A 13,406-nucleotide genomic window follows, 5' to 3' on the forward strand; every position below is an offset into this window, starting at 1 on the left:
CTCTTGCCACTAATTGTTCATCTCTCCATATCTCATCATTCAGCCTCCATCTTCCCCTTGTTTGTTTTTTAGTTTTCATATGAATTATTACCGGATTATGGTCTGAGATTGTTCTGCTCAGGATTTCTGCCTTTTCCAAATTAAGAGTCAACCCTTTCGAAATCCAAATTGTGTCTATCCTCCCCCCCCCCCGATATTTTAGCTTCAGAGAAATGTGTAATATCCTTCTCATTGGGATGCTTCGTTTTCCAAGTATCATATAGGTTAAATTTTTCTATCATTTTAATTGTATTTCCTGTACCAGTGGTTTGCAACCAGTGACCAAGGCACCCTGAGGTGCCTTGAATGATGGTCAGGGGTGCCGTGGGCAATACTGGCCTCTGCCCTTCTTTCCTTCCCTCCCTCCTCTGATGACCTCTCATGTCTCTGCCTCCCAAAGGCTTGCACAGCTGTTTGTTGCAGCAGCCCTTGGCTACAAGTTCAGCAGGTGAATAGTGTCTCTGGGGCTGGCCAGGGGGTGCTGGTTGCCAGGAGCTGAAGTGGCCTCTAAGTAAGCAAGCAAGAGGGAGAAGGAGCTCAGCCAGCCAGCCAGTCCGTCATTCCTTGCTGTTGGAAATGGATAGACAAGGAGGACTTCCGGTGGAGCGCGGAGCCTGTTGCAGGCGAGGGTTCTTTCTGCGGAGAGGGCCCTAGCTTCTTCGGCCGATTTGGGAGGTTTTGAGGGCGAAAAAAACCTCCTGTCAAGCCTCTGGAGGGTGTCCAGAGGTCCAGGTGCCCAGCAGTGCCATGGTGCTGTCCGTCCGGTCACCAGGTAGCCTTTGAATAAAGGTGAAGAAAGCGACAGAACGAGCGGCGGGCAATTGGGCAGCCATTACAGTGGCGAACCAGCGAAGCCCCGAGCCTGCAGGGATTAGCGCCCCGCTCTCGATACAAAGAAACTCGGATACAGAAAGGAGCGCTGAAAACAACGTGAGAGGGGAAAAGATAAGGAAGTATCTGAGTAGAAAGAGAAGAATCCGAGTTTAGCGTCAGTTTGACTTCATTGAAAAAAAGACGCAGCGCGGCATGCAGAGCCGAAAGAGAAAGTAAGTTACCGCTAGCGGCTACTGTTTCCGTCTCTCCCGTCTACTCAAAGTTAAAAAGAAACTTTCTCCGAAGGTAAAGGAGAAAGAGAGATAGCTGAGGGAGAGCAGAGTAGTGCCGTGACAGAAGAGAAAACCCAGTCGATACAGCAATTAAGGCAATCGAAATATAAAGAGGACTACTGTTAAGATTTATGTGAAGAGTTTAAGATACTGAGAAGATTTTTCCAACGCTATACTAAGCGGGGGTGGAGCGGAGTTTCAGACGCCATATTAAGTGGCTTTAAAAGACGCAGAGAAAGGGAAGATAAAACACTCTGAAGTACTCTGGGTCGATGTTCTGGGATTCTCTTTTTGTTTACCATCCTTCCTTTTTACCTTAGTTTATAAGACACTGAAAGAGTGAGGAATATAAGGAGGGCAGCTGAAAAAAAAACAAACAAAAAACTAATTAACTAAGAGCCCTCCTCTCAAGCTTGAAAGGGGCTGACTCCCCCCGGTGGTGTAAGTCAAACATTACATCCCAATTCTGGAAAACCTCAGTTGAGGTTCTTTAGGCTCAGTGAAATATAAGAAGATAACTGGACTGCACCCTTTGATCTGTTTAGTATGGACATATTTGATTAAGGATAACTAATATAAATATTGATAATTACACTCAAATTAACATTTAAATTTGGAGTACCTTGGAAGCTATAAGTGGAGTGCCCCCAATACCTTTGTCATCTTCACCTGGATTATATTGGGATGTAGAATTCTACAAATCAATACTTTGTTTATCAAAGCGTTTGGTTGGATTAGCCCGAATAGGGGCAAGAAGACTGCAAACAGGACATCATTAGAATTGATAAACAATTAATTTCCCTCAAATTTCAGGAAGGAGGGACAACATCTAAGCATATTAGGTCAAGACGAACGGTTAAAGAAGTCGGGTTTCGTGGTTTCTTTTTTGCTTTTTGGTCATTTGTTATTATATGCTGTTATTCTATACAAGGTGGTTCATACTATTTTTGGTGGTTAACCCAATAACCTAACTGCAAGTATAGGAATATTTGTATAGGAAGGACAGGATAGATAAAAAATACTCAGTGGAAATACACGATATTTTGAGGCTTAAGACAATGTCGCACACTCAAAAAAAAGGGGTAGAGGGGGGAACCCCAACAGATAGGAGAGCTTCAAAACAAGAAACAGAATTTAGAACAGAAATATTGAGGATGTTTGCAGAAATAAAACAAAGCGAAAAAAACTTAGAAACAAAACTGGAACAGGTGGATAATAAAATTGGGAAAATGGACAAAAAGATTGAGGAGACAGTAAGTGAATTGAAAGGACAGATTAAGGAGGTCTCAAAAAGAGTGGATGAGGGATTAAAAAAGACTAAGCAGGAAATGAAAGAAATGAAGCGGGAAGAAGAAAAAATGAGAAATGAGATAGCAGATCTAAATAAAATACAGGAAGAAATAAAAGACTCATTGCAATGAATGAACTAAAACAGAGAGAAATTAATTTAAGATTGAGGCAAATCCCGGAAGTACAAAATGAAAATATAAAAGAAAGACTAATAAAGGAAATAGCGCAGTGGATGGAGTTGGCGGAAGAAGATGTGGCGAAGACAATACAAAACGCATATAGAATGAAAATCAAATCAAGTAAGGTAAAGAAATTTCCAGGGGACTGTTTAGTTACATTTAAAGATAGAGAGATGAGAAACCTGATTTTGCAAAGGAACAGAGAGAAGAGATTATATATTGATGGAAACTACATAATTATAATTAAAGATATTCCAATAAGGTTGCTGAAACGAAGAGAACCCTATAAACCACTAGTGCAACTGCTTAAGAAGAACAGGATTGATTTTCGATGGGAATTTCCGGAAGGTGTCTCATTCTTCTACAAAGGAGTCAAAAGAAGATTGACTAGCCCCGAGGAAATAGGAAAGTTTACAAGAAGATACAAAGAGCTTCAGCAGGGAGAGGAGGAGCCTAAAGGAGCAGAAGGCGGACTAAGACTGAGGGAGGAACCAGAATTGGGAGAAGAAGAAGAACAGAACGGAGGAGAATTAGAGGAAGACGAAGAGGAGGAAGAAGGAGAAGAGACAGAAAGGATATAGGTTAACACTCAAACTCGATTCGTGGTAAGAAATATGACATTAAAATTATGGAATTGGAATATTAATGGAATGAACGATAAGAAAAAACGGAACGGAATTGAACGTATTCTAAAAAAGAAGAATTTGGACATCATATGCCTTCAAGAAACACACGTGGCCAAGAAACATAGGAAAATTCTTATCAATAAGAGGTTAGGGAATGAATTCATATCCTCGGATAAAGAGAAAAAAAGAGGTGTAGTACTCTATATCAAAAACAATATCGAATCCCACCAACTATTTAAGGATGAGGAAGGAAGAATAATAGCAGTTCGTATTAAATGGCAAGGCGAAACATTGATAATAGTCGGGATTTACGCACCAAATGGAAATAAAACAGAATTTTTTAGATTATTGGAAGAGAAATTATTTGAACACATGGATCAAAAAATTATAATAATGGGAGATATGAATGGGGTGGTCTCAACTGAAATGGACAGATTAAGAAAAACGAAGAAAAAAGAAGGAAAGTTACCTAAGACATTTTTTGGAATGATTAAGAACTGTAATTTAGTAGACATATGGAGATTGAGACACCCTTTGGAGAAACAATTCACATATCATTCAGAACCGAATCAATCGATGTCAAGAATAGACCAAATATGGATATCGAATGAGCTGACACCAAGAATTAAAAAAATTGAAATCCAGGCCAAAGTTATTTCTGACCATAACCCAATAGTAATGGAGATGAAGGGAGCTGAAGAACGAACTTTTAGATGGAGACTGAATGATAACCTATGGGATGATCAAAAGTTTGTTGAAAAAATACGGAAGAAACTATTTGAGTATTTTCTGGATAATTTAGATAAAGGGGTAAAATCAAGTGTGGTATGGGACGCGAGTAAGGCAGTAATGAGGGGCCTTTTTATTCAACAAAATGTGTGGAAAAGAAACAACAAAGAAAAAAGAACTAAAGAGATTTTGAGACAGATCATGGACAATGAACAAAAATTGATTAAAAAACCGAACAATGAAAGGATATTGCAGGAAATAAAGTCCCTCCAAACTCAATTCGCAATGTTAATAAATAAGGAGGTTGAGTGGAATATCAAAAGGCTAAGACAGAAAAACTTCAAATTCGCCAATAAGTCAGGAAAATGGCTTGCTTGGCAAGTCAAAAGGAGGAAAGAACAAAACACAATTAATAAAATACAAATAAACGGAGAAGAAACAACTGACCCGAAAGGAATTAGAAGAGGATTCGTGGATTTTTATGAGCAACTATATAGGAATAAAGAAAGGGACAACAAAAGAAAAATAGAAAGATATTTAAAAGAAAAGATGGTGAGGAAGATTTCGATAGATCAAAAAGAAAGGCTAAATGCCCCAATATATAGAGAAGAGGTAGAAGAAGTGATAAAAGAATTGAAAAGAGGGAAAGCTCCGGGCCCAGATGGGTACACATCGAGTTACTATAAAGAAATGAAAGACACATTGATGACCCCGCTAATCGATGTAATGAATAACATCCTAAAAGAAAGAGACATTCCAAGCACATGGAAGGAGGCATTCATCACAATAATCCCAAAGCAAGATTTGGATCTAACTCAAGTTAAAAATTACAGACCCATTTCCTTATTAAATACGGACTATAAGATCTTTGCCGGAATTCTAGCCAAAAGGTTAAAAAAGATATTAACAAAAATTATACACGAAGACCAAGCGGGCTTTCTACCGGGCAGGCAAATAAAAAACAACACAAGAAGTATAATTAACTTAATAGAGTATTTATCTGATAGATGTGACAAACCAGCCAGCCTAATTTTCGTAGACGTGGAGAAAGCCTTCGATAATGTAGTCTGGGATTTTATGTTGAAAAATTTGGAAATTATGGAGGTGGGCCAAGAGTTTTTGAATGGTATAAAAGCAATTTATACAGAACAGAAGGCGAGACTGATAATAAATAATGTTATTACTGAAGATATAAAAATATCCAAAGGAACAAGACAGGGTTGTCCGCTTTCGCCGTTGCTTTTTATTGTGGTCCTGGAAGTCTTACTAAATGCAATAAGACAAAATAAACAAATTAAAGGGGTAACAGGTTCAAATGAGTACAAAGTTAAAGCTTATGCTGATGATGTGGTTTTAACGGTGGAAGAACCTATAGAAAGTATAAGGGAAATTTTGGAGGAGATGGAGAAATTTGGGGAGTTAGCAGGATTTAAATTGAATAAGAGTAAGACAAAAATGATTGTTAAAAATCTAAATCAGGATAAGATTGAATTAGTACAGCAACGAACAGAAATTGAGGTCGTCAAAAAGGTTAAATACCTGGGACTCTGGCTTACCAATAAAAACATTGATTTATACCAAAACAACTACACCCCGGTTTGGAATGGAATTAAAAAAGATCTGGAGGTCTGGGCCAGGATGAAATTATCATTCTGGGGAAGAATATCTATGGTCAAAATGATGGTGCTCCCTAAATTGTTATTTTTTTTCCAAACGATACCCATAATAAAAGGTACAAAAAACTTTAAATAATGGCAAAAGGTGATTTCTAGATACGTCTGGGAAGGAAAGAAGCCCAGAATTAAATTTAAGTTACTAACAGATGCAACAGAAAGAGGGGGCTTCGCCCTACCAGACATGAGATTGTATTACGAAGCAGCATGTCTGTGTTGGATAAAAGAATGGGTAAAGTTGGAGGATAAAGAATTATTAGACCTGGAAGGGTATAACAACAAATTTGGGTGGCATGCTGTCAGGGGATGATTAGCTGCTTGTGCTTAAAATTGTGCCCCTTCAGAGTTTGTGCGGCCCCACAAACCTCTGTGTGTGACAGAGCTCCTCAGACATGTCTGCTCTAGTCACTAGTAGAGTCTGACAGTGGCTGCCTGCGGAAGCGCTTCCAGCAAAGAAGTTCCTTAACGGAAACGCGTCTCCTGGACTCACGACGTGGCAGCTTCTGGCGAAGCATGGGTCTCCCTGCAGTTGCTTCTGACACCTCCCCGCTATTTTCGCTGGATGTGTCTCTCACCCCTTTCTCTCCCCTGCTGTTTCCTGCCTGGGCTGCTGCGTCTCTCTCAGCATTACTGAGATCCTCCTCCAGAGACCCCTCGCTCCCCCTACTGGTCCCTGCTTTGGCTGCTGACTCTCTCCCAGTCTCTGGGAGCCCTACCAACTCCCTTTCCTCTGATGTCAGTTCCCTGACACATGCGTACCTGTGGAGGGACAAAAAGAGAGTGCATAAGGGATTTTGTAGCCACATCTTCAAGGGACCACTAATAGAGGTCTGGGACAGATACAAAAATATACTAGAACCGAAAACCCCACATTGGTTATCCCCATTGGAGTTGATAAGTGTAAAGAAAGTTAATATGAGAGAAAAGTGGGGCAAGTATGGAGAAATGGTTACTAATGAAGGAGGGAAGTGGAAAGTAAAACCATACGATCAGGTTAAAATATTCACATATGATTGGCTGCACTATTTTCAGATAAATGAAATATTTAAAAAAGAGGTGAAGGATAGGGGTTACGAGGAAAAGGAATCGACATTTCAGAAAGAGATAATAAACAACGATTATAAAAATCTGTCAAAAATGTACAAAATATTGCTAGAGTGGAATACGAAAGATGAGGAAGTAAAATCAGTGATGGTACAATGGGCAAGGGATTTCGGCTACAACATTCAATTGGAGAATTGGGAAAAATTGTGGAGAGTGAATATAAAATTTACGGCATGTGCGTTACTGAGGGAAAATGTGATGAAGATGCTCTATAGGTGGTATATGACACCCGTAAAACTAGCTAAGATGTATAAGGTAGATAACAAATGCTGGAAATGTAAACAAAAAGAAGGGACGTTCTATCATCTATGGTGGGAGTGCAAGAAAGTTAAAAGCTTCTGGGATGAAATTTATAATGAAATGAAAAAGATGTTAAGTTATACTTTTGTAAAAAAGCCAGAAGCCTTCTTATTAGGTATTGTGGGAAAGGACATCAAAAGAAAGGATTGTAAACTTTTCCAGTATGCGGTAACGGCAGCCAGAATTGTGGTAGCCCAGAAGTGGAAGCAGGAAGAAATCCCAACGGTAGCAGAGTGGAGAATAAAACTGACTGAATATGCCGAGTTGGACAAATTAACAGGGAAAATCAGATATATTAAGGATGAAAAGTTTATTGAGGACTGGGGGAAATTTGTGGGTTATCTGGAGAATAAATGTTTTGTGAATACAACGCTAGTGGGATTTAAAGAGGCACTGTAAAGAACCAATAAGTATTGCTCAATAGAAATAATGTACGAAGGGAGGAAAGAACGGCAATATGAAAGAACGGAATGTGTTATAAAGAAACAAATACGAATGAATGTCAATGACGTTGAAGGAAGTTCAAAATGTATGAGATGTACTAAATACGGATATAATGTATAAATAATGGGAAATTAATAAAATTTTAAAATGCAAAAAAAAAAAAAAAAGGAAATGGATAGACAAGTCCCAGGCCCCTGTGAGGCAGTGTGAGGAGGCACCTCTCTCTGGAGTGGGGGCAACTCAGAGACCAGGGGCGGCAGCAGCAGCTGCCTGGAGGACTCGCAAGGAGAGGGAAGGAGGCTGAGGGAACACTCCACAAGGGAGGGTGTTCAAAAAAGGGTGAGAGGCTGCCAGCTGTGCAGGCAAGGGTTGACATAAGTGGGCTCCTGAGCCCCATAGGGGTGCCGCAGAAAGAATGTAGTTTGTCAAGGGACCCGTGGACTCAAAAAGGTTGAAAATCTCTGTCCTGTAGGATCAAGATGCAGTGAAGAAGGCAAGAAGTTATCTTGAATTTGCTGAAGATATCATCCAAGTCCCCAGAAACCTAGTAGGTATGTCAATTTGGGCTGTGATTTCAAAGTCAAATCAGTGATTTGTTTTCTTAGAACGATCAGAGAACTATTTGAAAGCATGACTATTTTATTATTTAAGTTTCAGTTGTGATACATGTGTTAAGGTTTCAGATAAAATCCTAACAATGTGAACTATTTAAAGTCCATGCTTATCATCTTAGAACCAAATGGTGACCATTTATCAAACAGATTTACGTTAAAATATGCCTTTTAATATAAAAACTGTGAGGGAATTCACTTGGCTTCTGGATTAGACATTATGAATGACATAGGAAGTAATACATTTTATGTTCTTCTGCTACCAAAGCTCTGCAGTGTGTTCAATTCTTGAAATATAAATACTTGACTTTGCTAACTAAAGAGCATAATATTTACTTTACATCTTATTGAGAGATTCTATATTGTCCACTGAATAAATCCTTGCTTATCCAATGTTGTGCACATTAAAATCTGGAAGACTTGCCTTTGTTTAATTGAAGTAAGTGTTAACATGTATTGCAGTTTGTCTCCAGTTATGTAATTAATTTATTAAAATATTCATACACTGCTATATCCTGAAAGCCAAGCAGTTTTCAGCATACCTATATATAATAAAAGCACATTAAAAATTTGAGGCCATCAGTTACTGTTATGGAAAGATGTATTCTTAATTACCTTCTTGTACAGAGTCAAACAGAGATCTGCCTCTTGTATTTAACCAGAAGTTTTAGGTAGTGCTCCTAGGTTGTATAAAGACTCCAGCTATAGTAACTGAGTAGCATGCTTGCTTGTTCAGGGATATGTGATTGAAATTACTGTTATTAAAATGGTCCTTTTTTCTTGATGTAAATCATGATCTTAAATATATTGCCTGATTTGAATTAAGATGAATAGACATTGCTGTAAAGAAGCATAAGTATGATGATTAGTGAAGCACTGTATGTATGTGTGTGTGTGTGTGTGTGTGTGTGTGTGTGTGTGCGCGCGTGCGTGTGCGTGATTATCAATCACAGGCAAGCTTCTAAGTGCCCTCAACCAAATTCACTTACAAGCCCCCTGGAAGGGTGTGCAAAGCTACTGCATCAACACATGGCTGAAACTTTCAAATGGTTGATGAAAGATGTTCTGTGCTGGTAATTTTACTAACCTGATCAAACCCCTAAATTCTAGATGTTCTGTATGTCTTAATAGGAAAAGTTATAGGGAAAAACGGAAAACTCATTCAAGAGATCGTGGATAAATCAGGTGTTGTAAGAGTCAGAATTGAGGCTGAGAATGATAAAAATCTTCCAGAAGAAGAGGTATGTGAAATAAACAGGACTTGGTTTATATGCTGTTTTAGATTCAACAAGGAAGCACTGTGCATTTCTGTTATAAAACCTCTACTTACTGGTTCTAAGTACTTGTCATGAGTTTTAGTGTAACGCTGGCCAATTACATGCATACAAGTTACAAGAAAAGAGATTTTGACTAAACATTTGAAAGAACTTTTGGAAGTTAAGAGCTGTTTGACAGTGGAATGGACTCCTTTAAAAGGTGGTTTTAAAGCAGAGGTTGGAAGGCCATCTTTCATTTATGATCTAGTTGAGATTCCTGCCTTGCAGGGGGTTGGACTAGATGACCCTCAGGGTCTCTTCCAACTTTACAATTCTGTGATTCCATGGCTACTGAATTTATTTGGTACAGTGGTACCTCGGGTTAAGAACTTAATTCGTTCTGGAGGTCTGTTCTTAACCTGAAACTGTTCTTAACCTGAGGTACCACTTTAGCTAATGGGGCCTCCTGCTGCCGCTGTGCCGCCGCTGCATGATTTCTGTTCTCATCCTCAAGCAAAGTTCTTAACCCGAGGTAATATTTCTGGGTTAGCGGAGTCTGTAACCTGAAGCGTATGTAACCCGAAGCGTATGTAACCCGAGGTACCACTGTACTATCAACTACATGTATAACTGAGCACTTATGGGCCTATTTTTGGATCAGTCCTACACAACGTGTAACCCACCATGACTGCTTGTGTGAAGCTTGTTTGACAAGCACCAGGAGCTCAGTCATCTGGTTGTAGTTTGGGTAGGGTGGCAGGGGTTAGCTAAGTGTATCACAAGTAGGTTCAGACTTCACTGAATTGAATATGCCTCACCATTTACATTGGTAGCATGGGTGCAATCCAGAATCTCATGGTTGCCTTGTGTTTCAATTAAAAGGAAATTCACAGTTCAAGTAAAAGTACTTGTGTAGTGATAATTTCTCTGAACCCCCTTTTTTTCCTTAGATTTCCTTTATCGTTATTTTTGTTTTACAGTTCTTTCTTTGTCCACACGTGTTTCCCCCCACAAAAAACCCTTTCCCTTACTCTTTACGTTTGGTTGTTCTGCTTATTTACCACCCTTCTTTTATTCCTTAGTTGTTTACTTAATAAATTTTCCAGAGCCGGTGTCATTGCCACAGTGCCAATGTCCATTCCTGCCTTCAGGTGCAGTGGCCCTCTTTCAGTGAGATCCTTTTCTTAGCCTAGTGGCCACCGCCATTTTTCTGAGGTTACAGCTGTATTTATTTGTTTCGTTTTGGTGTGTGTGTTACTTATGTGACTCGTGGTGTGGCATTTGCATTCTCCTGCCCTGAATTAAAAACGACTTGGCCACCTCCTCCCGGTTCGCTGTTTTTAGACCATCATTCCTATTCCATCCCTGCCTGAGTATGGCAAACAGAGTGTGTGGTTTGACATAAGGCTTTTGCCTTTCTTTTCTCCTGGCCCCATGGAGTGGCATGTTAAAACTTTTGGAACCGTCTGAACCTTCGAAGTGCTTTCGCCTGTTGCACAGCTTAGCAGAGTACCGCAGCGATTGTTGAGCAACTCTTGAGATTGCCCAGCTGCACGACTAGTAGGAACAAAAACTGCTGACCTAGTAACTTGGTTCTTGTTTTATTATTTACAACAGCAAACATACAAGCTATTCACAAGTTACTATTTACAACACGACTTCTTAACTCTCAGCAACTCCTCAGCACTAACCACGCCACACTAACACTCTCCAACACACACCAGTGTTATAGGTCATGCTTATATAAGGAACTCAGCTGCCTGGAAATCATGGATTCCAACATGGCAAACTGAGTTGAGTGTTTATTTGGTGAAAATCAGAGGCTGTTTGTGTATTTGTGTGTCTGTCTTTGCTGTTTTAATGGCCGCCATGGAGGACACTTGTGGCTTAAGCAGCCCACCTACAAAAAAGCAAAGCAAAAACTGAAGCACTTAGTGTCCTCTAAGGCCAGGGGACGTGCTAAGACTGCTCCCCCAGGCCTTCCAAGGAAGCGTCTTTCTTCCATAATTTTACATCAGTCCCAGGCTCACAATACAGCCTCTAAAGTGCTTCCATTCAGTTGAATACTAAGACTATACCGACACCTGCTGGTGAGGCACAGATTGACGCTTTATCTGATTCTGAGCCAGAATTCTTAGGTTTTTCTGAGGAACAGGAACAAGAGTGTCTTGATCCCTTTCCAGTCACTCACGGTGCTCCATCCCCCATTTCTCAAACCTTTCCAGCCCCATTAATTGAGCAGTTGAAGGAAGCCCTTATATGGGGGGGGCCGCTAGGGGCGCCTTGGAAGATGGCCGACAATACCATCTCTCCGGCTCACACGAGGTAATTAAGAGGCTGATGATGGGAGTAAATTAGCCTCCTGAATTCTTCCCAGGGGATGGGAAGATGCTGCCTCGTCTGCAGTTGCCAATAAATCACCCCCGAGTTTGAAAGAAGGAGGGGGTGGGAGCACTGGACGGAAAGCCCTCGAGTGAGTTTCTGGATCTCCCGGACGCTACTTCTGAGTGCGACCCTATTTGCATTGCTTAAGATAAAATAATTGGAGAAAAGTAAATGCACATGTTTCGAGCGAAGGAAAGGGTATTCTAACTGCTAATTAAATCTACCTCTGAGAAGTCAAGAGTGATGGGATGGATTGAACAGAGGACTACATCAAAGAATCACAGCTATGTTGGTATGTTGAAACGGAACGGAAAGGGGGGAAAAACTTTTTTCTTTTTTAATATGATTTACCTAACAAGCCCTCCCCTAGAAGAGCCGTCACATGATTGATAGCAAGTGAGATTAGAATATAAACTGTGTGGAAATAAAAATATTAACTAAAGGCTTTGTTTTGCGGAAGATCTGGAAAGGAAACGAAAGGCTTTGGGGTGACGTAGTTACTAATCGGGATCCGCCATTATGAGACAGACTTTGTTGTGAGATTTACAGTCAAAGGGGGAGGCGAGCCACTGTTCTCTTATCATGTTTGGATTGTACGTCTGATTTGGCAAAAACTCCACTGGAAAGGCTGATTTATGGAGCAACTGGTCTGGGAAAATTAATGAGCAGACGCTTAGACTTTATTTCATCGGAACTGTTGAAATGGCGCCTGCCGCTCGAATAGGACTTTTGGATCAGCATGAAAGTCCACACAGAAACATAATAATGCTTGCTTCAACTCGCCTGTGGAAACAACTCAGAGGTTATTAAGAAGAAAAAAGATAACAACAAGAAGATTGGAAGATGGGACTTGTGAACATCAGAGCAGCAGAAATATGAGGTTATTGGGCCCTTACTGAACTCGAAGCATGGGTACCCCCAACAAAAAATTTTAAAATTCGGCAAAATATTTGGATTTTATGATATGTATTGGTATAATTCGGATTAACTAATGTGATATGATTGGATTGTTAAATGGAAAACTTAATAAAAATTATTTTTTTTTTTAAAAAAAAGGAAGCCCTTATTGCCTCACTGTCCTCTGAATTGCATTTAAACTTGCCTCCAAAGAAGTAGCCTAAGTCAAAGGAAGCAACCCATTCTGTTGTAGTTGGATCTTAGGATTTCTTCTCCTAACCCCTTCAACTCTATGGGAAAAGAGGCTGAGGATGAGTTTCCTATTCCTTCCTCTCCATCCTCTTTGCTAGAAGCAAAAGTTGATGATGATTAGAATGATGGTTCTGTTCAAGACGAATCCCTTTATATAAGAATATTCCAAGAGTCTAGTGCCCCCATCCTGAAACGTAAGATAATGCACGCATTAGAATGATCGACTCAGCCTGACAAAATGTCAGCCTCAAAACCAGAGAGTGAGGTGTCTGTACTAATTAATAGTACAGCTAACCTCAGCTAACTTTATGTTGGTGCCCTCAGTATTGAAGGCGGTTGTTAAGTCTGAGCTCGATGCACCTATGCATTCTAGAAAGAATACTGCCCTGGCTGACAAGTTATATGATTTGGATCCTGAGTTCATTGCACATATTAAGACCCCTGCCAGAGTCAGGCATCTCCCTCCCGGGGGACCAGATGACGAGATGAAAGATTTAACATCTGGTCCCCTGGGA

At 40.1% G+C, this 13,406-nt stretch overlaps 1 protein-coding gene across 4 annotated transcripts in view; it reads left to right on the forward strand.

The window, feature by feature from the left end:
* The window catches only part of LOC309523302 (fragile X messenger ribonucleoprotein 1-like), a 201,218-nt gene that overhangs the window by 117,483 nt on the left and 70,329 nt on the right, over positions 1-13,406 (forward strand). For all 4 annotated transcript variants that reach the window (XM_082207094.1, XM_082207093.1, XM_082207092.1 and 1 more), the window contains 2 exons: positions 7,963-8,041; positions 9,233-9,342. In XM_082207094.1, the coding sequence (XP_082063220.1) occupies positions 7,963-8,041; positions 9,233-9,342 (189 nt within the window). The remainder of the gene's footprint in view (positions 1-7,962; positions 8,042-9,232; positions 9,343-13,406) is intronic.

Source organism: Podarcis vaucheri (genome assembly GCF_965113315.1).
Source record: "Podarcis vaucheri genome assembly, chromosome: W".
Lineage (NCBI taxonomy): Eukaryota > Metazoa > Chordata > Lepidosauria > Squamata > Lacertidae > Podarcis > Podarcis vaucheri.